This window comes from Castanea sativa, chromosome 9, assembly GCF_040712315.1.
Source record: "Castanea sativa cultivar Marrone di Chiusa Pesio chromosome 9, ASM4071231v1".
Classification (NCBI taxonomy): domain Eukaryota; kingdom Viridiplantae; phylum Streptophyta; class Magnoliopsida; order Fagales; family Fagaceae; genus Castanea; species Castanea sativa.
The window spans coordinates 41,259,674-41,286,725 of NC_134021.1; the positions used below are offsets into that span (position 1 = coordinate 41,259,674).

At 34.1% G+C, this 27,052-nt stretch overlaps 1 protein-coding gene and 2 pseudogenes across 1 annotated transcript; all 3 read left to right on the forward strand.

Annotated features, from left to right (window-relative positions):
* The first annotated feature begins 333 nt into the window (after positions 1-333).
* Positions 334-20,814, forward strand: LOC142609231 (uncharacterized; annotated as a pseudogene).
* Positions 8,025-25,889, forward strand: LOC142609498 (uncharacterized; annotated as a pseudogene).
* LOC142609497 (uncharacterized) lies at positions 14,342-15,255 on the forward strand. Its single transcript, XM_075781090.1, has one exon. The coding sequence runs from the start codon at positions 14,356-14,358 to the stop codon at positions 15,208-15,210; it is 855 nt and encodes a 284-aa protein (XP_075637205.1). The 5' UTR covers positions 14,342-14,355; the 3' UTR covers positions 15,211-15,255.
* Positions 25,890-27,052: the final 1,163 nt, after the last annotated feature.

Here is a 27,052-nt window from a genome sequence, read left to right on the forward strand (position 1 = left end):
TAAGATATGAACTAATTTTATTTAAAAAATAAAATAAAATAAAAAAGGAAAGAAAGTGGGCCGCTCATATTGGGTTTTGTAGGAAGTGCAGGCCTAATGAGAAGATCTCAATTCTCATGTACGGACCCAATAAAAAAGAGCAAAAAAGATTTTCCGCTGCCGGGATTTGAACCCAGATTCAATTTTTCAGGTTTTTCCTAAAACATGATTGCCAATGTGCTACAGCGGATTTCTTGTCCTACCGTTCATAAAATATTATATTAAATCATAAATTAAAGTAAACCCCTACCCAAATTATTCTAACACCGTTTGTACGTAACAATCAAAGGACAGTTCAGTAGAGATAGAGAGCGAGGAGCCCCGCCACCGCTCGCCGCTCACACCGCTACACACGGCACGCCTTCCGTCGCCGCACGCCGGAAACCACCGGTAAAATCTGTTATTCTTTTGAAACCTAACCCAATATATGTAATAAGATTTTGGATTTTATTATGGGCAGGACACATATTAAGATATAAAAGTAGCTTTCTTTATGATTTTCCTTTTTTTTGGGTAGAAATAAAAGAATTTCATTAAAAATATCAAAAACCCATTATATGATTTCACAGAACACACTCAACAACATCCTAGGATTGATAATATAAATAAAAAAATAAAATAAAATAACATAATTTGAGGCTCTTGACACAGTGACATATGCTGGGTTATAATATCTGGCAGTAGAAGAACATGTCCCAGCTGTTGTTGCTACTGAAAATCCATGACCCACTTGATACAGTATCATTTTAGCTTCAAAGAGAATACTATTTCATTGATTCCAAACCAGATAAGCATAGACAGAAAGAAAAAAAAAAATCAATATAGCTTAACGTTTAAGGTCATTCAACTTTGTCATGCACCTCTCATATCAAGCTTTAAAGCCATTTGCCCACTTTGTCCTTTTTTCCTCATACTCAAAAAATGAAGCATCTCAAATGCAAACATTATCAGTTATAAGCCATCCTAGAACGAAAGCACTTTGTGAGTCCGAAATAATCCAAGGCAACACCCTCTTCAATCTATTAGACAATACCTTCGCAACCGCCTTATATAAAACATTACATAAGTACATTGGTCTGAAATAAGCCATATTCTCTGGGTTAGAAATGAGAACAATATGAATGTATGATTGATTTTCTATAACATATGCCCAAACTCAGTGCTGATAGCACAACTCAAATTACATCAGACCCTCTTCAATATGAATGTATGATTCTTTTTTTTCTTTTTTGTATTTTGTATTTTGTTAGATACTTTGTGTTCATCATTGTGAACATGAAGTACTGTTCTATTTGAATAAATAATATTACTTACTTATAAAATTAAAATAAAAAAAGCGGGAAAACCATCATGATCAGGCGACTTCATAGGAAACATCTTAAATAGGGCGTTTCTAATTACAGGAAATGCATGGCTTTGGCTCACTGAAGCTTTCTTTTCTTAGATTACTCTGTGGATGTCCACAGTCATAGGTCTCAATGACAGTGGTACCCTAACAGAATTTGCTAATTTTATTTCTTTTTGCGTGTAATTTTCTTTGTAGATACTCTTTCGGCTATCTTTTGCTATGTAATGTTCTTGAGGTGGCTTCATTGCAATAAAATCTATTAGTATGTTGATAGCTCATGGGCAAGATGACTCCAAGGGTGATAAAAGGATCTAATACAACTGTTTAGAGTTAAGTAGGATTTGAAAGAAAATTTATTTTGATGGTTTTATAGTTTCTTGTCTATTTGACTGAATCACGGGTTGAGGAACTGAAAGAGGGAATGTGTTACATTTTACATTGAAATAATTCAAGCAGTTTAGGGTCATTGTTTTTGTCTGATGCAGTTAATGGTTAGTATGTTGATGATATAGTACCAAATGTTAATGTGAGCTACGTCTTTTAACTAAATGTGATTATGATATTATTTTGGACTTGTTAGGCTTAGGCTTGTCTTTTGATTTCCCCAATCTCAAAACCCTTTTAAAACTGAATTGTAGCCAGACAGACTTGCTAAGTATAATGTTTCAAAGATCTTTGTTAGAGAGAGTTCTTTGTTATCTTTACTTATCAAAAAAAATATATATCTTTGTTATCTTCATATTTCCTTGTCTGTGTGTAAATTTATCCATCTTTTCTCACAGATTTTAATTAGTGGAAGATACTTAAATTTTTGTTTACGGACTTGAATTACAGGGTACTCTTGGTATTAATTTAAAAATGAAGAAGATGATAGCCCTCGGCTTTGAGGGTTCAGCCAACAAGATTGGTATTGGGATTGTAACTTTAGATGGCACCATTCTATCAAATCCATGCCATACCTACATTACCCCTCCTGGCCAAGGATTCCTTCCCCGAGAAACTGCTCAACACCATCTCCAACACATTCTTCCATTGATCAAATCCAAATAACCCAGATGAAATAGATTGCCTACGTTACACCAAGGGTCCTGGCATGGGAGCACCACTGCAAGTTGCTGCTGTTGTTGTTCGGATTCTTTCGCAGCTGTGGAAGAAGCCCATTGTTGCAGTTAACCACTGTGTGGCACATATTGCGATGGGGAGGATTGTGACTGGGGCAGATGATCCTGTTGTATTGTACGTTAGTGGTGGGAACACACAGGTAATAGCATATAGTGAGGGGCGGTACCAGATCTTTGGGGAGACCATTGATATTGCAGTTGGAAATTTCTTGGATCTATTTGCTAGGGTGTTAACACTCTCCAATGATCCAAACCCTGGATATAACATTGAGCAGATATGTATCTGAACATGGGTGGAGTTTTCACTTTATATAGCTGACCCTGCATATAAATATTTTCAATGCTTCTTCATCTGGTTCCTTTTTGGGTTTCCTTTTTTATTTTATTTTTTATTTATATAGAGATTTGTTTTTGTTGATTTATTTATTGAATATATTGATATTTAATTTATTTGTTAAATATAACTAAGACAAAATCGTTTTCACTATGAGGACTATTAAGATTAATATACATGTAAGTGTGTGGAACGTGGCCAATAAGCTCTTGCCCAAATGGCACCTCCTTCCCTTATAAAAGCAAGGTGAATGGTTAGGCCATGGATTTAAGATCCACTGTGTGCATATGTAACTTGCACTTGGTAATTTAAAAAAAGTTTGCTTGTTGAATGTGTAGACACATATTTATATCCTTATTTGCTTTAGATGATCATACAACATAAAATGCGATGTGCTTATCATTTTGGCATCTGCATAGGCTAATCATAATGTTTAAAATACTTCAATTTATGGAGGATATATGTATGGACAGTTAAGTGCCTTCTCTATTGGGTCCAAAATTTAAAAGGTCAAATTGGTTTATCTAGAATAACAAAATGATTTTTATTGAGAAATCTTACTTCGTGCAATCAAATGTTGGGTTATTATATCTTGTAGAAGAAGTACATGTCTCAACTGTTGTTGCTACTAAAAATCCACGACCCACTTCCCACTATATACAATATCATGGTACCTTTAAAAACAATACTATTTTATTGATTCTGTGGCCAAAATGGCCAAATACCATTATTCGGCAAAATCCACTTGATACAATATCATTGTACCTTCAAAGACAATACTATTTCATTGATTTCGAGGCAAAAATGGTCAAATACCATTATTTAGCAAAATATTTAACAAACTACTATTGTTTGGAAAATATTTTGCAATCTACCATCTTTTTGAAATTCGAGTTTATGAAAATCGAGTTCCATAAAAATCTGCCATAGTAGCACCCGCTGACTTGGAATTAAAAAATATAAGATGCCGCGTATAACTCAAGTTTTATAAACTCGAGTACTCATTAGTTTCAAAATATGTAACTTACTGACATGAATGAGGAAAACTTGTGTCTCTACTTATGGAAGAAAGACTTGCATTTATGCATATTCTATTTATGTATCATACAAATACCCATGTCATTTATGTGTTATGTTGGAAATATTTTAGTGAATAAACAAGTTTTGATACAACAAATAATATCACAAGTACACACACACACACACACACACCCATATATATATGAACAATCTCACAGTGTTAAGGAATCACACTGCAAAAGTATTGTCTTTAAATGTTGATTCATGCCACCGAGGTAAAACTCGGTGCAACTGGTTGTCTTTTCTTTTCTTTTTCTTTTTTTTCTTTTTTTATGCGAACGACTGGTTGTCTTGGCCAAACATCCCCTCAAGATTAGACTATAGCATCAATCTTTGTCATGGACGCAATTCCACTCACGAAGGTTCAAGAACAACCATCTATTCCTTTTCCTTAGAACAAATATAAATTGTAGAAAAATATGCAGAATAGAAAGAGAATAGAATTGTGTATATCTAAACATAGTGTAGTAAAATATATATTATAGGAAAGGGTGTGACGATAGGTATTATATAGTTATTGGTTACTAATAACTCATAAAAGCCCAACAGCTATATTGTCCATTATTGCCTAACGGCTATTTTACTCATAAATGCCCAACTGCCAAAAAATAAATAATAATAAAAAGTGTTTAGAACACACACCCACACCAACAATCCTCCACATGTTACAAACAAGAAATAGGAAATGCAAGCAACTAAAGAAAGCATGCATCAATATGGTACCAAAAGGTTTTAACTCATATTAGGTTCTCTAATAAATGCAGGCCCAATGAGAAGATTTCAATTCTCATGCATTGACCAAATAAGTAAAAAAAAAACCCAAATGATTTTTCCGCTACCGGGATTTGAACCTAAATTCAATCAATAGAATCAATGGAATTACCAATGTGCTACAGCAAATTTCATGTCTTATATATCATTAAATATTCTATTAAACCTTAACTTCCAAATAAAGGAGCTACCCTGAACTTTTTAAAATATCAATTAACCCTCAAATTATTCGAAGTTCTAACAACATTTGTACTTAACAATAAAAGGACAGTTCAATTCACGCTACTACAATAGAGATAGAAAGAAAGAGAGAAAGAGGAGCCCGGCCAACGCTTGCCGCCCACACGTGGCATGCCTTTCGCCACAGCATGCTGAAAACCACCAGTAAAATTTTAGCATTCGGGGTAGAACTCATAATTAGTAAGGTTTTATAACTGGAATGTTGAATTCTAGCATGAGGATTTAAATTGGTTTTTAACAATTTATAATAAACATAATAAACAATAGCAAGAGGTTTACCACCTTCTAACCTTCATCCATATCATAACCAAAAGTTAGGATATTTAAAGTTAAAGCTTTAGCACTATGACGATCATCTAAAGCAAGATTTAAATTAGAAATAATCAAAATAAAAAAGGGCCATTAAACGAAGATGACTGAATCATACCAAGTATGCTAGTTTCGAATTTTCTAACTCTAGCATCACGTAAACGTATCCAATATTGAACCATTAACATATTAGTGTTAACTGAATCATTAACACTATTACGAGTTAGTGGCTTAACAGCAACTTGAACAAATCCATTATGCAAGAATCTATATCCTTTAGTAAGAAAATCATGAATAGATTTCTTGTTAAACAAACAACATTTCTCGTGAACTCTAGATATGGCATAAGCCCATTTGATGGTCTTAACATTAAATTCATTTTAAAAGTAGAATTGAGCCAGCTTGTTTTATAAATTGCATTAACATTAATTTTAGGAATAGTCCATTTATTAAAGTCTAAGCAGCTTTCTTCTTCAACAGAATAATTTTCTTCATTGATAATATCAGGGATATCAGGAGGTATACTTGATCGGGAGCTGACTAATGAGTTGGATCTAAATATTCTATCTATTTTTAGGTTTACAAAAACCCCAAATTTAATACTCACTTATCATGTTTTGTATCTTACAACTGTTTGCATTTTTTAGCACATATCCTAATTAGCCCTTTACCTCTACCTCTCACACCTAAATCCACTAACACAGGCTTTATTCTTCAGTTATGGGAATGAGGAAATTTAAACCTTATATGTCTCCATTGAAAATACCAAAAAGTTTTGGTTGAGTTATAAGGCTATTGGCACTAACATGTGCTCTTAATTGAAATTTGAAAGCGAGTATATAAACTAAGTAGTCAAAAACAAAACAAAATAAAATGAACAATGAGAGTGAGCATATTAGGTGTGTCTGATTGGCATAAGTTATTTTATTTATGAACATATTTTTTAAAAATAAAATTAAAAGTGGGCCATTTATATTAGGTTTTGTAAGAAAAGCGGGCCTAAAGAGAAGATCTCAATTCTCATGCACAGACCCAATAAAAAAACAGTAAAAAAGAATTTTCCACTGCTGGGATTTGAATCCAAATTCCATGTTCGTTATGAACTACCAATGTGCTACAACTGATTTCATGTCATACTTGTCATTATAAATTCTATTAAACCCAAAATTCTAAGTAAAGGAGCTAAACCCTGAACTTTTTGAAATAACAATTAAATCCCTAGGCCCCATAGCCAAATTATTCTAACACCGTTTGTACTTAACAGTAAAAAGATAGTTCAGTTCACTCTACTAGAGGAGAGATTAAGGATCCCAGCCACAACACACCACCTCACGTGGCACGCCTTCTGTCACCTCACACCGGAAACCACCAGTAAAATTTGTTCATCTTTGTCTTTAAACCATTCTCCTCAATAAAAGTTGCGGATTTTTTAATACAGGCATATGGCAGGACACATTTTAAGATAAAAAAAAGTGGGCTTTTTATTTTTTTTTTTTGGATAGAAATAGTAGAATTTCATTAAAATTATCAAAAACCCAACAAATGATTTCACAGAACACACACAAAACAACATCCTAGGATTGATAATAAAAATTAAAAAAAAAAAACACACACACACACACACACAATTTGAGGCTCTTGACATAATGACATATGCTGGATTATATTATCTGGCAGTTGAAGAAAATGGCCCAGTTATTATTGCTATTGAAAATCCATGACCTACTTCCCACTTGAGACCTTCAAAGACAAGACTATTTCTTATTCCAAACCAGATAAGCAGTGACATGAAAAAAAAAATCAACATAGCTGAAAGTTTTAGGCGATTCAACTTTGTCATAAGCTTTGTTCATATCAAGCTTTTATAGTCATTCTCCCATTTCATCGTTTTTTTCTTATACTCATCAAACGAAGCATCTCAAATGTGAACTTGATCAATTATAAGCCATCCTGGAACAAAAGCATTATGTAAGTCCAAAATAATCCAAGGTAGCAATCTCTTCAATCTATTAGTCAATATCTTTGCCTACCTTAATTTAAAACATTACATAAGGAAATTTGTCTGAACTCAATCATATTCTCTATGTTACGAACTTTAGGAACAAGAACAATGTGAATATATGATTGGTTTTCTATAACATATGCCCTAAACTCAACACTCACAACATAGCTCAAATGACATCAAACCCTCTTCATTATAAATTATACTCATAAAGTTTGGAGGTATTTATATTTTACACTCTGACTTTTTAGAATTTGGATTTTACCTCCTAAACTTTAGAGGGTTTTGGATTTTACTCCCTAAAGTTTGGGAGTATTTGAATTTTATACCCTAAAGTTTCAAAATTTTGCTTTCATTTATGAACTAATTTTTTTTTTTTTTTAAAAAGGAAAGAAAGTGGGCCACTCATATTGGGTTTAGTAAGAAGTGCAAGCCTAATGGATTTTACTCCGAAAGGTTTAGGAGTGTTTGAATTTTACACCCTAAAATTTTAGATTTCAACTTTTTTTTTTTAAATAAATAAAATTAAAAAAGGAAAGAAAGTGGGCCACTCATATTGGGTTTTGTAGGAAGTGCAGGCCTAATGAGAAGATCTCAATTCTCTTGTACGGACCCAATAAAAAAGAGCAAAAAAGATCTTCCGCTGCCGGGATTTGAACCCGGAATCAATTATTCAGGTTTTTCCTAAAGCATGATTGCCAATGTGCTACAGCGGATTTCTTGTCCTACCATTCATAAAATATTATATTAAACCATAAATTAAAGTAAACCCCTACCCAAATTATTCTAACACCGTTTGTAACTAACAATCAAAGGACAGTTCGGTAGAGATAGAGAGCGAGGAGCCCCGCCACCGCTCGCCGCTACACCGCTACAGCGGAAACCACCGGTAAAATCTGTTATTCTTTTTGAAACCTAACCCAATATATGTAATAAAATTTCCTTTTTTTATTATGGGCAGGACACATATTAAGATATAAAAGTAGCTTTCTTTATGATTTTCCTTTTTTTTGGGTAGAAATAGTAGAATTTCATTAAAAATATCGAAAACCCATTATATGATTTTACAGAACACACTCAACAACATCCTAGGATTGATAATAAAAAATAAAAATTAAAAATACATAATTTGAGGCTCTTGACACAGTGGCATATGCTGGGTTATAATATCTGGCAGTAGAAGAACATGTCCCAGCTGTTGTTGCTACTGAAAATCCATGACCCACTTGATACAGTATCATTTTAGCTTCAAAAAGAATACTATTTCATTGATTCCAAACCAGATAAGCAGAGACAGGAAAAAAAAAATTCAATATAGCTGAAAGTTTAAGGTCATTCAACTTTGTCATGCACCTCTCATATCAAGCTTTAAAGCCATTTGCCCATTTTGTCCTTTTTTCCTCATACTCAACAAATGAAGCATCTCAAATGCAAACATTATCAGTTGTAAGCCATCCTAGAACGAAAGCACTCTGTGAGTCCGAAATAATCCAAGGCAACACCCTCTTCAATCTATTAGACAATACCTTCGCAACCGCCTTATATAAAACATTACATAAGGACATTGGTCTGAAATAAGCCATATTCTCTGGGTTAGGAATGAGAACAATATGAATGTATGATTGATTTTCTATAACATATGCCCAAACTCAGCGCTGATAGCACAGCTCAAATTACATCAGACCCTCTTCAATATGAATGTATGATTCTTTTTTTTCTTTTTTGTATTTTGTATTTTGTTAGATACTTTGTGTTCATCATTGTGAACATGAAGTACTGTTCTATTTGAATAAATAATATTACTTACTTATAAAATAAAATAAAAAAAGCAGGAAAACCATCATGATCAGGCGACTTCATAGGAAACATCTTAAATAGGGCGTTTCTAATCACAGGAAATCCATGGCTTTGGCTCACTAAAGCTTTCTTTTCTTAGATTACTCTGTGGATGGTCCACAGTCATAGGTCTCAATGACAGTGGTACCCTAACAGAATTTGCTAATTTTATTTCCTTTTGCGTGTAATTTTCTTTATAGATACTCTTTAGGCTATCTTTTGCTATGTAATGTTCTTGAGGTGGCTTCATTGCAATAAAATCTATTAGTATGTTGATATAGGTCCATATATATTTTTTTTAAATAATGACCTGTGCATCCGAATAAATTATTTTTTTATATAAGGGCGGGGCTATAGCCGCGTTTTCAAAAACGCGGTTATAGGTCCAGCCAAATAATATATATATTTTAAAAAGATTACCTGTGCATCCGAATAAATTATTTTTTTTTTATAAGGGAGGGGCTATAGCGCGTTTTCAAAAACGCAGCTATAGGTCCAGTGAAATAATATATATTTTTTTTAAAAGGATGAGCTGTACGTGCATCCGAATAAATTATTTTTTTAATATAAGGGAAGGGCTATAGCCGCGTTTTTGAAAACACGGCTATAGGTAACACCAATAAAAAAACCGAGAACCCCACTTTCCCACCTACCCCCACTCTTATCTTTTCTTTCTTATCTTTTCTTTCTTTGGTCATTGTTGTCTGCTTTCTTGGGTTCTTTCTTTCTTTCTTCTCTGCAAGTCACGCCCAGCTCTCCTTTCTTTCTCTCTCTTTTTTTTTTTTTTTTCCTTCTTCACTCCAACACAGCTCTTTTTTTGTCTTTGTTTCTTTGCTACTGCTTCTTCTTTTCTTTTTTTCTCTCTTTCCTTCTTTTTTTCTCTCGTTCCTTCTTTTTTTTTTTCAACACAACGCACACACCGGTACACTCCACACCACCATATACTTCATTTTTCAAGCAAGGGTCACTGGAAAACTTCATAAGAAAAGCTAAAGGCTCACTCATCTCTACTATGTGAGTTAAAAATTCTCTAATTTTTTTATGGGTATTATACTTTTGCTAGAAGTTATTTTTGCTATTGTGTTGCTGATATTGTGCTTATGTTTAAATAGGTTTGTGTTCTTGAGCTTTTGTGTTCTTTGAATGGATTTAGTGTTAAATTTGGGTTGGTTTTGTTGAATGAGAGGAGATTCATGGTTTGTATTGTTATATTTTGGAGCACGTTGCATTTGTACTGTCAGTATATTGTGTTTGATTTTGATTTTGCCAGTAAATTTTTTGTTTTTGTTTTTGAAAAGACCTATAGCCGCAGTTTAAACGCAGCTCAAAGCAAGTTTGTAGCCGCATTTTTTAAAAACGCGGCTATAGGTCGCTGACTATAGCCGCGTTTTTAAAAAACGCGACTATAGACCTGAAGCCTATAGCCGTGGTTCAAAAACGCGGCTACAGACCCACAGGGTTTGTTGCTCCGCTTAGGCCGGGGTTGTAAATGCGGCCATAGAAAACGCGGCTTCAGGTCTATAGCCGCGTTTTCGGGGTCTATAGCCGCGTTTTTGAAACGCGACTATAGACCCTGTTTTTTGTAGTGAGTAAATAGATACTTTTTAATATTTTTAATGAGTATACCACAGTATGTCATACAAAAAATAACTTTATGATTTTTTTTTTTTATTAACTTATAACTTTTTCAATTCCAAGAGTTCCAACACTTTTCACAAATATAACTCTTGTTAACGGTTTAGGTATGATATGTCTTGATCAAATTAAATATGGGTCAAATTAAAATATATTGTTATTCCGTTTATACATAATCAATTTATGATGAGACCAGTTAATTTGTCAAAACATACTTTTTTCACATTTAAATAATTTCAAAAAATGAAACCTACTTTTAAAATTTTCTTTTTAGTCTTTAATGCTACTAATTTTTTTAAAAGGTTTAAAACTTATATAATAATTAACAAATTCTTAAGTTTGTAGCTTGCTAATTGATTTAAGAATCCACTAATCCAATAACTTCACAAAAAGGCAAATACGCTACTCATATATAAAAATAAAGTAAAATCAATTAAAAAGAAATATATATATATATATATATATATATATATATATAGTTATTTAAGCAAAAAATATAACATAATAAGCTATGAAGCACGGGTGCGTTTCTAGATTCGGGTGCGAGTACGGGTGCGGGTGGGGGACTCAGCAATTTTTGAAAAAGTAGGGTGCGGGTGCGACGATTAAAAAATTATTAAAAATATTTTTATTTATATTTATATTTTCTATATATTTTTACTATTAAAATATCCTTAAAAAACACATTACTATGCCTTGATTCACAAAACAAAGAAAGAAAAAGGCAAGAAACACACAAAAAAAACACAAAAGAAAAAAGAAAACTCAAAAGAAGCAACGAATATTCATAATAAAATTGAGGAAGGATAGATTTAGAATGTTTGGGCCTCATTCAAAGCCAATTTCGGCTGTTCCGGCATGTTTCAAGGCAGATTTCGGCCTGTTTCGGCCATTTCGATCCGTTTCGGCTGTTTCGGTCGCCGGCCGATACAACCCGATTCGGCCCTATGTTGGCTAATATTGGCCCGGTTCAGCGCAAATCAAGCTGAGTTGGCGCGAATTCGTGAAAAAAAAAAAAAATTATATGTGGCACCGACGCGCGCTTCATAGATAATAGGTAAAGAAAAATAATAAAAATTAAGACAAAAAAATTTATAATGAATAGATAAATGGAAAAACTACTCAATTTTAGCAATTGGGCTGACACAAGAAATACCGATATTTGAGAATTGCATATCAATTCATGAATAATGTCATTAATATTTCATTTTCAATATAGAATATTTAATATAATATTCACATATAAATACAACAACCACAACAAACAAGTTTACTCCCAAAATTAATTAAGAATTATTTGAAAATTTTTAGGGGCCATGACCTGACCTGGCTCTACCACTGAATCACTGATCAAAGGTCACACTCCTAAGTGGGAAAAGAAGAAACATAGGAATTAACATAATTCATTGGTTATCTCACATATCACTTGACAACCACATCAACAACATAGTTCATTGGTCGAGTGTCTTATTTATATATTATTATAATTATAATCATCTCTGTTATTTATCTATTAAAACAGAGCATAACAGGCTAATCCATCTCTTACAAACTTAAAAAAAACTCTAATGCCTACCAACAAATCAATTAATTATTTACAAACATGCATATGTTTAGTTACTAAAGTAATGTGTTCCTTTTGAATATACACCATTATCAATTTTTTTAAGACTTTCTTTTTTTCTCCATAGGTGTATTAAAATACTTAGTATTCTTAAAATAAAAAAAAATTAATAAAGTGATACAAAGCTCGTGACACTTGCGTGTCTCACTTAAGTTCTTTTAAACTGTATGAATCATACGATATGACTAAAATAGTATTTGTAACGAGCCATACAAGATCAATGTGCCTCTAATCCCAACAGTTCACACTAAATTGTGTATGGTTATCCATTTGCTATCCATTAAGATGCTTGATTACTACATTATATTTTGTATAAGTTTGATTTTTGCCCCCATCACATGACTTGTTTGCATCTTTCCTCTAACCACTGGTGCAGTGTCTAGTAGCTAGTAAAGTCGCCATCCTAAGTGGGAATTCGAGAAACACCATTGTGCACTTTTTTAGTGTTTTTGAAAAATAGCTAAAACTGTACATTTATCATGCCAACGTGTATGCATATAATCTACTCACGATGTGGGGCTTCAACGCCATGTTATGAAAAATGATGATAATATATAATAGAAGTAAAAAATTCATAAAAGCCTCAATGTGCTTGTAGCTCATTGACATATACTCCTTATGCATACTTTATATCCTACTTCTTATGCGTACTTTATATTCTATCAATCATGATAGGCATATATTTGATTTTTTTTTTTTTTTCAACTTTAATTATTTTATAAAAGCAACTAATATATAACAAATTATGATTGATGGAGGATAAAATGATACACAGAAAGTGAATATATATATATATATATATATTTTATAATTGATAAGCCTTCTAAAGTTAGGTGCTTTTTTCCCTAGCTTACACGCTTCTTGCAGTATAGTGTTGATGTTGAACCATGTACATATTACATTATTACGTGACCAGTATGTGGATTTACTTCCTCCTTGTGGGAATGATATCTATGTTTAGGATATAAAAATTCAAAGTAAGGTAATTGATGAGGAACTAAGCTTTAGCATAAAATATTCTAAGATTGCATGCAAATGAGATCTGTGCATGGAAAGCAAAGAACAGCTTTGGTACATTGTCAAACTTTTGAACTCAGTAGAACCCGATTGGACCCCATATATTAATATTTATATTTTAATATTAAAGAAGAAAAGATATCTATTTTGAACTGTTTCTCTGGTAGGGTGTATTTGAATGGGAAATGTTAACAAGTATCGTGCGGTGGTTTTTAATGTTTTTTTTTTTTTTTTTTTGTGTTTCACTCAAAAAAATGAAAAAAAGATGTTAAAAAATTTTTTAAAAGAGATAAAAAAAATTGCCAAAAAATTGAAAAAAGTTACCAAAAGATTACCCAAAAGTGTGTTGTTAACAGGCACCTTACGGTGCCCGTTAACACAACCCTTTAATGGGAAATGTTAACAAGCATCATGCAATGGTTGTTAACGTTTCTTTTTTTGTATTTCATTCAAAAAAAAGAAAAAAATTTGTCAAAAAAAATTTCCAAAAGAGATAAAAAAAATTGCCAAAAAATAAAAGACTGCCAAAAAGCTGAGAAAGTTACCAAAAAATTACGTAAAAGTGTGTTGTTAACGGGCACCTTATGGTGCCCGTTAACACAATCCTTTAATAGGAAATGTTAACAAGTATCGTGCCGTGGTTGTTAACATTTTCTTTGTTGTGTTTCACTCAAAAAAAGAAAAAAAAAAGTTGTCAAAAAAATTTCCAAAAGAGATAAAAAAAATTGCCAAAAAATGAAAAACTGTCAAAAAGCTGAAAAAGTTACCAAAAAATTACCCAAAAGTGTGTTGTTAATGAGCAACTTACGGTGCCCGTTAACACAACCCTTTAATATAAAATGTTAATAAGCATCGTGCGGTGGTTGTACCGTGCCCGTTAACACAACCCTATTTTAATTTTTAAGTGTTGAATGACGTATGATCTAACGCAATATAGGCTCTCTAGTCCCTTATAAAAGGCCAAGAGTCTTCTTGCTTTGAACCATCCAAAGACCAAAGATGACTACTACCAAATACAGCCTTGTGTTGCTCCTTGGAGTGGTGCTTCTGAGCACTGCCTCACTGGCTGACCACCATAAGTCTCCCAAACATGAGCACAAACCTCCTAAGGGAGAAAAGCCACCCCCAAAACACAAGCCACCAACCTCACTCAATAAGGAAGAGAAGCCATTGCCAGAACACAAACCACCAACCCCAGGTAAGGGAGAGAAGCCACCACCACATATTGGCAAACCTCCTCCAAAGGGAGAAAAGACACCACCAAAACACAAGCCACCAACCCCACTTGACAAGGAAGAGAAACCATTCCCAGAACACAAGCCACCAAAGGGTAAAGGAGAGAAGCCACCACCAGAGCACAAGCCACCACATGATCATCACCTTGGACACCTTCTATTGGAGTCATCTTCCATTGATGGTAAAGTTCCTCCCAAGGGAGCAAAGCCACCACCAAAACACAAACCACCAACCTCAGTTGAAGAGGGAGAGAAGAAACCATTCCCAGAACACAAGCCACCAAAGGGTAAAGGAGAGAAGCCACCACCAGAGCACAAGCCACCACATGATCATCACCCTGGACACCTTCTATTGGAGTCATCTTCCATTGATGGTAAAGTTCCTCCCAAGGGAGCAAAGCCACCACCAAAACACAAACCACCAACCTCAGTTGAAGAGGGAGAGAAGAAACCATTCCCAGAACACAAGCCACCAAAGGGTAAAGGAGAGAAGCCACCACCGGAGCACAAGCCACCACATGATCATCACCCAGAAGATCATAAAGACTCGCAAAGGCCACCCCGAAAGAACTTGAAGCCTCCAACTGCTGAAAAGAAGCCACCAAGTCCTTCTCACTAGTCACCCCACAAACCCCCATCTGCCAACTGAATGCATAGCTAAATATTTAGAAATAAGAGCTACAACTTATGTTATCTTTCTTGTCATTCACTGTACTATTCGTGGAACAGCTACTACTAGTACTGAGCTATATGTTCATGTTGTGTACGTGTTTATATAGTGTTTGTTGTTAGCTGTGTTTTATATGAGTATTGATATGCAATTATGCACCTGAAGAATATTGCAGCCTGGATATATCTGCTATCTTTATGATTTGAATTGTTTTCTATCAGATAGAGAAGAACAAAAAGCCATTTCATTGTTCTCGTAAGGATTCAAACTCTTCTTCTTTCTATTGACATGTTATCACATGTCTCTGTGATTCACGCCTTGATACCCCGATACAAGGAAATTAAAAGCATTATTCTCAACAGAAAAAAAAAAAAAAAAAAAAAACTAATTAAGGCTATTGGAGAATGATTTCACTATAATCATTATCAAATCAATAATTTGGTCACGTCTCACCAAAGCAGCAAATTAATAAGGAAAAATCTAGAGCTACAAAGAAAAATTAAATATTATTTTCTACCCAACCCGCGAACACAACATGAACCCGACACGGGCTTTTTCGGATTAGGGTTGGGCCTTAATGGGTTTGAATCATAAACGGGTTGACCCGAAAGCGACACAATAAGAAACGTGTCATAAGCGAATCAACTCCCGTAACCCGCAATAGACACATTTGACACACCAATTTATTTTTGTCAACCCCAAATGACCCATTTAACAGAACCCGTTTAACTCGTATAACAAATAAATATTTATTTTATTTTAGATTTGTCAAATACCTTTTATATCCAACATATATTTTAAATTTAAAAAGAAAAAAGTAATTACAAAAATTTGCAAGGGATATAACTGAAAATTAAAACTTTACAGACCCTAGAAGTACTAATACTTTTTTCTTTTTTGGCATAGAACTTGCACAAATGAAATTGGATGAGCTTGTGGAAGATGTTATGAATTTGGACATCAACAAAGAATCTATGGATAATAATTGTGGTCATAGTCAGGATTAGTCTGCTGTTTGCTTAAATTCTTTCAATATTAATACTTAGCATTTGACGAGTTCCAAGGATATTATATTTTTTTTGAACTATATTATTTTATTTTTGTTATTTAAAATTTGGGTTGAAGTGTATACACTTCTTTTGGAGTGTAAAGAACTTATTTCTAAATGAATGTTATATTTTTGTTGAACTATATTATTTTGAATGTGGGTTAAAGACTTGAAGTGTATGCACAGCTTTTTGGGATAAAAAAAAAATTCTAGATGGATGTTATATTTAATATTATGCAGGTTGAAATGGGTTGTGTTACATTTGTGTCCACCCAATACGACTCGTTTATTAAGCGCGTCAAATGGGCTGGGTCAGGTCAATCTGCCTTATTAACAGGTCGGGTTAGAGTTGAATGATCATGACACGATTATTAAATGGATCGGCTTAATGGCTGAGCTATTTAGTCGAATACCCCTACCTCGATACGACACAAACTCGAAACGCTAACCCGAATTAACACCCCTAGCTAAAATAGGGTAAAGGGTAAATATAAATAACCAAAAAAAAAAATCACCTAAAAATGGGGAATTTGTTATAGTTGCTTCTTAATGGATATATTAAGGGTATTAACTTAGAATTTTTTTTTTTAATAAAAATTATGAAAAAAAACAACTGAATTTTAAATAAAATTTGGCATTTTAAAATGAAAAATCACGTTATCTGTATATATTAAGAGGATTCAAAAAGTTATTTATTACTTTTTTCCTATCAAAAATACCCTAAATTAATTAACCAACAATTTAAAAATGAGGTTAAAATAGTAAATTGGCAAAAGAAAGTTAGTTATTGCTTTTTTTATTGTCAAAAATACCCCTACCTAAAACTTATAATGGGGATAAAATAGGGAATTGACAAAAATAATAAATTCCTATATCTATGTTAAAATGTCTTCCTGCTTCCCTTCCCCTATATATGTGTGTGTGTGTGTGTGTGTTTCTCAACAAAAAAAAAAAATGTCTTTCTGCTTCTAATAAACTCCTACTTTTACGTTGATTTAAATTCCTACATCTACTCACTAACTCCTTACAAAATAAGATCGCTCTTTTATTAGTTTTAAAACTCCTCCAATCTACAAAACTCACCCAACGTTTTCATCACACCCTTAGATTTTTTTTTTTTTTTTTTGTGATTGAAAAAACTAAAAATTCCAAATTATAATAAATGCAAATTATTAATCTTTATCCAAAAAATAGAAAAGCCTCTGAGCACACGCTCGCGCGCGTGCTCAGAGGCCAGTATATACAACAGGACTTAAAATCATGTTATAAATTGCCAATTTTTAAAATGGATAGAAATAATAAAAAACGATAAGTAAAAAAGTGATATCAATGATTGATCTACAAAATATTAGGGGAAATTACATTTTACCCGCATGTGGTTTACCCGAAAACACCTCGACTACTTATGGTTTAAATATTAGCACTTTACCCACCTGAAGTTAACTCTGTTTATCTCATATTACCCACATCTACTAAAAACAGGGGTAAATTTGTATTTTTGTTACCTTTTTATGTCTCTCTCCTCTTAAAACATAGAAAACTAAAAAATTAAGGGAAAAGAAGATCTAAAAACTAAGTTTTGTAAAAATTAAAACCTAATTTTTACCACTTCTTTTCATGTATCAACTTTTATGCCTTTCATTTCCCTAACTTTAAATTAATTAGGAATGAGAAAGAAAGTATTCAAGGAAATAATATAAGGTTTGTGGCTATACATTAATCATAATATATATTTTCTCAAATTAATTAGGTTCTAGCAATAAATTTTAATGATGATTTGTGTTATAGTTTTTTTTTTTTTTTCTATCCATTAGATCTTTAAGGGCATTGCCCCAGTAGCACCATCCCTTCAATAATTAATTGAACTAAGCTATTCTTCATATCTCAATCATTAGATGTTGTATCATCATATGTTTGTTAGTTCTTTGCCTTAATTCTCTTTCTCTCAAAAGCTAACTCACCCTCTGTGGGAGGGACTTTTCTAAAGTTACATATACTAGGCCATACAGTTTTCTCTCTTTTATTTTACTTATACACCCGAAAAATATCTTTATTTATATTATTCTGACATATATTGTGTGTAATATTTTGATATGTAATATGTTGCAGGAAACGGTGTTTGCAATGCTTGTGGAGATTACCAAAAGGGCAATGGCACACTGTGACACGAAAGATGTTCTTATTGTTGGTGGTGTTGGTTGCAATAAGCATTTGCAAGAGATGATGAGAACAATGTGCTCAGAGCGTGGTGGAAAGTTTTTTTTTTTTTATGTGAAATAATCTTACTCTATTGAAAATGCGAAAGTGAACATGCGAATTGGACTTCACGAAATTCTTTGCAAAGGGAACATTCCTGCTATGAGTGATTCCACAGATAATGGTGGATTGGAAAGTCCAGTTAGAGCTTGATACACGATCATGGAGTCACCTTCCAATATGATATCACGGACACCAATATCCTTGGCAAAAAGTAGACCGGTCTCAAAAGCCTTTGCCTCTGCCTCCAATGCACCCAACAGTACCTCAAGCTTTTTACTCAGAGATGCCTCTACCTTGCCTTCGCTGTCCCTAATGATCACTCCTACCCCTGCTGATTTCTGGTCTGTCAAGAGTGCTCCATCCACGTTAACTTTGTACCTATTTCCCGGTGGAGGTTCCCACAAGCTTCTCAACACCTCCAAAGGTGTAGGCGGGCCTGGTGACTTCGTTACTGTGGTGTACTCTGCCAAGTATGTTGCTACCCAATGAACCATCTCTCTCCCCGACTTCTTTTTTCCCCCAATCCTTGTCACGTTCCTATTACACCATAAGGCCCACGCAACCGTGACAACCATAGCAACCCTTGCTGCCTCCACACTGTCCATAATGATCATATGCCAAAGTCTTGGAATGACCAACCATCTAAGACACCCACAAGGATTGACACCTTTGTGCATGCCCATGTCTCTCTGGCAATCTCACAATTCCATAGCACATGGGCCATAGTCTCCTCCTCCAATTTCCAAATGTCACAGATTGGATCTTGCTGTATCTTCCTTCGTTTAAGATTGGCCTTTGTTGGCAGCAACTCCCTACATGATTTCCAAGTAAAGTGCCTAATTTTATGGGGCACGGGAAGGTCCCATATTTTCCTCCAGAAATGGCGGGCTTGGCTACTGTCTGAGCTGGAACCAATGTGCACTGGTTGTGCTAGCTTCTCAGCAAGGGTGTATGCACTGCGCACAGTTAAGCGGCCATGTGAGGAAGCAGTCCATACCAACTTATCACTTGGCAGTTGAGTGCTTAGAGGAATTCATTTAATCACCTCTGCCTAATGTGGGTAAAACAGTGAGTCAAGGACCTTCGTTTTCTAGCCACCATTCTCCTTATTTATCAGTTCTCCCACTCTTGTATCAGACTGTAGGAATAGGCGTGGTGATTGAATCACATACGTAGGGCCTATGGGAAGCCATTTGTCCTCCCGAATCTTTATGTTCATTCCGTTGCCCACCCTCCATCTCATCCCTTCTTTCACAAGAGATTGAGCCGTCATTATGGTTCGCCAAGTATATGAGGAATTATTTTTTAGAGTAGCATGGATGAAGTCATGCCTTGGAAAATACTTGGCCTCTAGTACTCGATATACAAGAGAGTTATGGTCATTTTGAAGTCGCCAACCTTGCTTCGCTAGAAGGGCAAGATTGAATTATTTTAGCTTCTTAAAACCCATGCCACCGCATGACTTTGGCTCACATAACTTGTCCCAACGAAGCCATGCAATTTTCTTCTCATCATTCTTTTGGCCCCACCAACAATTTCGGATCATGCTTGTTAGCCCTTTCGCATAAGGAGCTTGGTAGCTTGAAGCAACTTATTGTGTATGTTGAGATTGCTTGAGCAACTATTTTAATTAGCACTTCTTTTCCAGCTTTTGATAGCGTCTTTTCCTTCCATCCTACCAATTTCTTTCCAAGCTTCTCTTTAATACTAGTGAAAGTATTCCTCTTGTCTCTTCCCACAAGAGAAGGTAGGTCAAGATACTTCTCATGTTGTTTTATGACTTGTGCCCCAAATTTGTTTTTTATCTCTTCTTGGACCTCTCTTAGTGTATTCTTACTGAAAAACAATGCAGTTTTTGCCCTATTTAATTGTTGTCCAGAAGCCTGCTCATAGACATGTAAAACTCTTTGTAGTGAGTTCATTCTGATACAGAGGTCTTGCAAAATATTAGGCTATTGTCAACAAAGAAAAGATGTGAGAGCTTTGGTCCTCCGCGACATAAAGCAATTCCTTCCATATTTCCTTCATGCACTGAGTTTCTTATCAATGCTGACAAGCCCTCTGCACATAAAAGAAAGAGATAAGGTTATAAAGGATTCCCTTGACGGAGGCCCCTTGATGGTACAATATGCCCCCTTGATGACAAGTATTGCATTGATAATGGAGCAATGATTGCATACACCGGTCTCCTTGCTTATGCTCATGGTACGGTAACCTCCTTAATAAAATTGGGGAGTGTAATATAGGGCATATCGGCGGGACACATTTTAAGATATAAAAGTGGGCTTTTATGGTTTTTTTTTTTTTTTTTGAAAGAAATAGTAGAATTGCATTAAAGTTATCAAAAAACCAACAGATGATGTCATAGAACACACACAACAACATCCTAGGATTAATAATAAAAAAGCACAATTTGAGGCTCTTGGCACAGTGACATATGTTGGGTTATTATATCTTGTAGAAGAAGTACATGTCCCAACTGTTGTTGCTGCTAAAAATCCACAACCCACTTCCCACTGTATACAGTATCATTGTACCTTTAAAAAAAATACTATTTTATTGATTCTGAGGCCAAAATGGCCAAATACCATTATTGGGTGTGTTTGATAACTCTGATTGGCATAAGTTATTTTATTTATGAACATATTTTTTTTAAATGAAATTAAAAGTGGGCCATTCATATTGGGTTTTGTAAGAAAAGTGGGCCCAAAGAGAAGATCTCAATTCTCATGCACAGACCCAATAAAAAAACAGCAAAAAAGAATTTTCCACTGCTGGGATTTGAATCCAAATTCCATGTTCGTTATGAACTACCAATGTGCTACAACTGATTTCATGTCATACTTGTCATTATAAATTCTATTAAACCCAAAATTCCAAGTAAAGGAGCTAAACCTTGAACTTTTTGAAATAACAATGAAATCCCTAGGCCCCATAGCCAAATTATTCTAACACCGTTTGTACTTAACAATAAAAAGATAGTTCAATTCACTCTACTAGAGGAGAGATTAAGGATCCCAGCCACAACACACCACCTCACGTGGCACGCCTTTTGTCACCTCACACCGGAAACCACCAGTATAATTTGTTTATCTTTGTCTTTAGACCATTCTCCTCAATAAAAATTGTGGATTTTTTAATATGGACATATGGCAGGACACATTTTAAGATATAAAAAAGTGGTCTTTTTATTATTTTTTTATTTTTTTTGGATAGAAATAGTAGAATTTCATTAAAATTATCAAAAACCCAACAAATGATTTCACAGAGCACACACAAAACAACATCCTAGGATTGATAATAAAAATAAAAAAAAAACACACACACACACACAATTTGAGGCTCTTGACATAGTGACATATGCTAGATTATATTATCTGGCAGTTGAAGAAAATGGCCCAGTTGTTATTGCTGTTGAAAATCCAAGACCTACTTCCCACTTGAGACCTTCAAAGACAAGACTATTTCTTATTCCAAACCAGATAAGTAGTGACATGAAAAAAAAAAATCAACATAGCTAAAAGTTTTTGGCGATTCAACTTTGTCATAAGCTTTGTTCATATCAAGCTTTTAGAGTCATTCTCCCATTTCATCGTTTTTTTCTTATACTCATCAAATGAAGCATCTCAAATGCGAACTTGATCAATTATAAGCCATCCTGGAACAAAAGCACTATGTAAGTCCAAAATAATCCAAGGTAGCAATCTCTTCTATCTATTAGTCAATATCTTTGCCTACCTTAATTTAAAACATTACATAAGGAAATTCGTCTGAACTCAATCATATTCTCTAGGTTACGAACTCTAGGAACAAGAACAATGTGAATATATGATTGGTTTTTTATAACACATGCCCTAAACTCAACACTCACAACATAGCTCAAATGACATCAAACCCTCTTCATTACAAATTATACTCTTAAAGTTTGGAGGTATTTAGATTTTACACTCTGACTTTTCAAAATTTGGATTTTACCTCCTAAACTTGTAGGCTTTTGAATTTTACTACCTAAAGTTGGGAGTATTTGAATTTTATACCCTAAAGTTTCAGAATTTTGCTTTTATTTATGAACTAATTTTTTTTTTTTAAAGGAAAGAAAGTGGGCCACTCATATTGGGTTTTGTAAGAAGTGCAAGCCCAATGGATTTTACTCCGAAAAGTTTAGGAGTGTTTGAATTTTACACCCTAAAATTTAAGATATGAACTAATTTTATTTAAAAAATAAAATAAAATAAAAAAGGAAAGAAAGTGGGCCGCTCATATTGGGTTTTGTAGGAAGTGCAAGCCTAATGAGAAGATCTCAATTCTCATGTACGGACCCAATAAAAAAGAGCAAAAAAGATTTTCCGCTGCCGGGATTTGAACCCGGATTCAATTATTCAGGTTTTTCCTGAAACATGATTGCCAATGTGCTACAAAGGATTTCTTGTCCTACCATTCATAAAATATTATATTAAACCATAAATTAAAGTAAACCCCTACCTAAATTATTCGAACACTGTTTGTACCTAACAATCAAAGGAGCCCCGCCACCGCTCGCTGCCCACACCGCTACACGCGGCACGCCTTCCGTCGCTGCACACCCACCGGTAAAATCTGTTATTCTTTTGAAACCTAACCCAATATATGTAATAAAATTGTGGATTGTAATATGGGCAGGACACATTTTAAGATATAAAAGTAGCTTTCTTTATGATTTTCCTTTTTTTTGGGTAGAAATAAAAGAATTTCATTAAAAATATCAAAAACCCATTATGTGATTTCACAGAACACACTCAACAACATCCTAGGATTGATAATAAAAAAAAAAGAAACATAATTTGAGGCTCTTGACACAGTGGCATATGCTGGGTTATAATATCTGGCAGTAGAAGAACACGTCCCAGCTGTTGTTGCTACTGAAAATCCATGACCCACTTGATACAGTCTCATTTTAGCTTCAAAGAGAATACTATTTCATTGATTCCAAACCAGATAAGCATAGATAGAAAGAAAAAAAAAATCAATATAGCTGAAAGTTCAAGGTCATTCAACTTTGTCATGCACCTCTCATATCAAGCTTTAAAGCCATTTGCCCATTTTGTCCTTTTTTCCTCATACTCAACAAATGAAGCATCTCAAATGCAAACATTATCAGTTATAAGCCATCCTAGAATGAAAGCACTCTATGAGTCCGAAATAATCCAAGGCAACACCCTCTTCAATCTATTAGACAATACCTTCGCAACCGCCTTATATAAAACATTACATAAGGACATTGGTCTGAAATAAGCCATATTCTCTGGGTTAGGAATGAGAACAATATGAATGTATGATTGATTTTCTATAACATATGCCCAAATTCAGCGCTGATAGCACAGCTCAAATTACATCAGACCCTCTTCAATATGAATGTATGATTCTTTTTTTTCTTTTTTGTATTTTGTATTTTGTTAGATACTTTGTGTTCATCATTGTGAACATGAAGTACTGTTCTATTTGAATAAATAATATTACTTACTTATAAAATAAAAATAAAAAAAGCGGGAAAACCATCATGATCAGGCGACTTCATAGGAAACATCTTAAATAGGGCGTTTCTAATTACAGGAAATGCATTGCTTTGGCTCACTGAAGCTTTCTTTTCTTAGATTACTCTGTGGATGTCCACAGTCATAGGTCTCAGTGACATTGGTACCCTAACAGAATTTGCTAATTTTATTTCTTTTTGCGTGTAATTTTCTTTATAGATACTCTTTAGGCTATCTTTTTCTAAGTAATGTTCTTGAGGTGGCTTCATTGCAATAAAATCTATTAGTATGTTGATAGCTCATGGGCAAGATGACTCCAAGGGTGATAAAAGGATGTAATACAACTGTTTAGAGTTAAGTAGGATTTGAAAGAAATTTTTTTTTGATGGTTTTATAGTTTCTTGTCTATTTGACTGAATCACGGGTTGAGGAACTGAAAGAGGGAATGTGTTACATTTTACATTGAAATAATTCAAGCAGTTTAGGGTCATTGTTTTTGTCTGATGCAGTTAATGGTTAGTATGTTGATGATATAGTACTTAATGTTAATGTGAGCTACGTCTTTTAACTAAATGTGATTATGATATTATTTTGGACTTGTTAGGCTTAGGCTTGTCTTTTGATTTCCCCAATCTCAAAACCCTTTTAAAACTGAATTGTAGCCAGACAGACTTGCTAAGTATAATGTTTCAAAGATCTTTGTTAGAGAGAGTTCTTTGTTATCTTTACTTATCAAAAAAAATATATATCTTTGTTATCTTCATATTTCCTTGTCTGTGTGTAAATTTATCCATCTTTTCTCACAGATTTTAATTAGTGGAAGATACTTAAATTTTTGTTTATGGACTTGAATTACAGGGTACTCTTGGTATTAATTTAAAAATGAAGAAGATGATAGCCCTAGGCTTTGAGGGTTCAGCCAACAAGATTGGTATTGGGATTGTAACTTTTGATGGCACCATTCTATCAAATCCACACCATACCTACATTACCCCTCCTGGCCAAGGATTCCTTCCCCGAGAAACTGCTCAACACCATCTCCAACACATTCCTCCATTGATCAAATCCAAATAACCCAGATGAAATAGATTGCCTACGTTACACCAAGGGTCCTGGCATGGGAGCACCACTGCAAGTTGCTGCTATTGTTGTTCGGATTCTTTCGCAGCTGTGGAAGAAGCCCATTGTTGCAGTTAACCACTGTGTGGCACATATTGCGATGGGGAGGATTGTGACTGGGGCAGATGATCCTGTTGTACTGTACGTTAGTGGTGGGAACACACAGGTAATAGCATATAGTGAGGGGCGGTACCAGATCTTTGGGGAGACCATTGATATTGCAGTTGGAAATTTCTTGGATCTATTTGCTAGGGTGTTAGCACTCTCCAATGATCCAAACCCTGGATATAACATTGAGCAGATATGTATCTGAACATGGGTGGAGTTTTCACTTTATATAGCTGACCCTGCATATAAATATTTTCAATGCTTCTTCATCTGGTTCCTTTTTGGGTTTGTTTTTTTATTTTATTTTTTATTTATATAGAGATTTGTTTTCGTTGATTTATTTATTGAATATATTGATATTTAATTTATTTGTTAAATATAACTAAGACAAAATCGTTTTCACTATGAGGACTATTAAGATTAATATACATGTAAGTGTGTGGAACGTGGCCAATAAGCTCTTGCCCAAATGGCACCTCCTTCCCTTATAAAAGCAAGGTGAATGGTTAGGCCATGGATTTAAGATCCGCTGTGTGCATATGTAACTTGCACTTGGTAATAAAAAAAAAGTTTGCTTGTTGAATGTGTAGACACATATTTATATCCTTATTTGCTTTAGATGATCATACAACATAAAATGCGATGTGCTTATCATTTTGGCATCTGCATAGGCTAATCATAATGTTTAAAATACTTCAATTTATGGAGGATATATGTATGGACAGTTAAGTGCCTTCTCCATTGGGTCCAAAATTTAAAAGGTCAAATTGGTTTATCTAGAATAACAAAATGATTTTTATTGAGAAATCTTACTTCGTGCAATCAAATGTTGGGTTATTATATCTTGTAGAAGAAGTACATGTCTCAACTGTTGTTGCCACTAAAAATCCACGACCCACTTCCCACTATATACAATATCATGGTACCTTTAAAAACAATACTATTTTATTGATTCTGAGGCCAAAATGGCTAAATACCATTATTCGGCAAAATCCACTTGATACAATATCATTGTACCTTCAAAGACAATACTATTTCATTGATTTCGAGGCAAAAATGGTCAAATACCATTATTTAACAAAATATTTAACAAACTACTACTGTTTGGAAAATATTTTGCAATCTACCATCTTTTTGAAATTCGAGTTTATGAAAATTGAGTTCCATAAAAATCTACCATAGTAGCACCCGCTGACTTGGAATTAAAAAATATAAGATGCCGCGTATAACTCAAGTTTTATAAACTCGAGTACTCATTAGTTTCAAAATATGTAACTTACTGACATGAATGAGGAAAACTTGTGTCTCTACTTATGGAAGAAAGACTTGCATTTATGCATATTCTATTTATGTATCATACAAATACCCATGTCATTTATGTGTTATGTTGGAAATATTTTAGTGAATAAACAAGTTTTGATACAACAAATAATATCACAAGTACACACACACACACACACACACACACACACACACACACACACCCATATATATATGAACAATCTCACAGTGTTAAGGAATCACACTGCAAAAGTATTGTCTTTAAATGTTGATTCATGCCACCCGAGGTAAAACTCGGTGCAACTGGTTGTCTTTTCTTTTCTTTTTCTTTTTTTTCTTTTTTTATGCGAACAACTGGTTGTCTTGGCCAAACATCCCTCAAGATTAGACTATAGCATCAATCTTTGTGATAGACGCACTTCCACTCACGAAGGTTCAAGAACAACCATCTATTGCTTTTCCTTAG

Coding starts and splice junctions, on each gene's coding strand:
- LOC142609497 (XM_075781090.1), top strand. CDS start 14,356: ATGACTACTACCAAATACAGCCTTGTGTTGCTCCTTGGAGTGGTGCTT.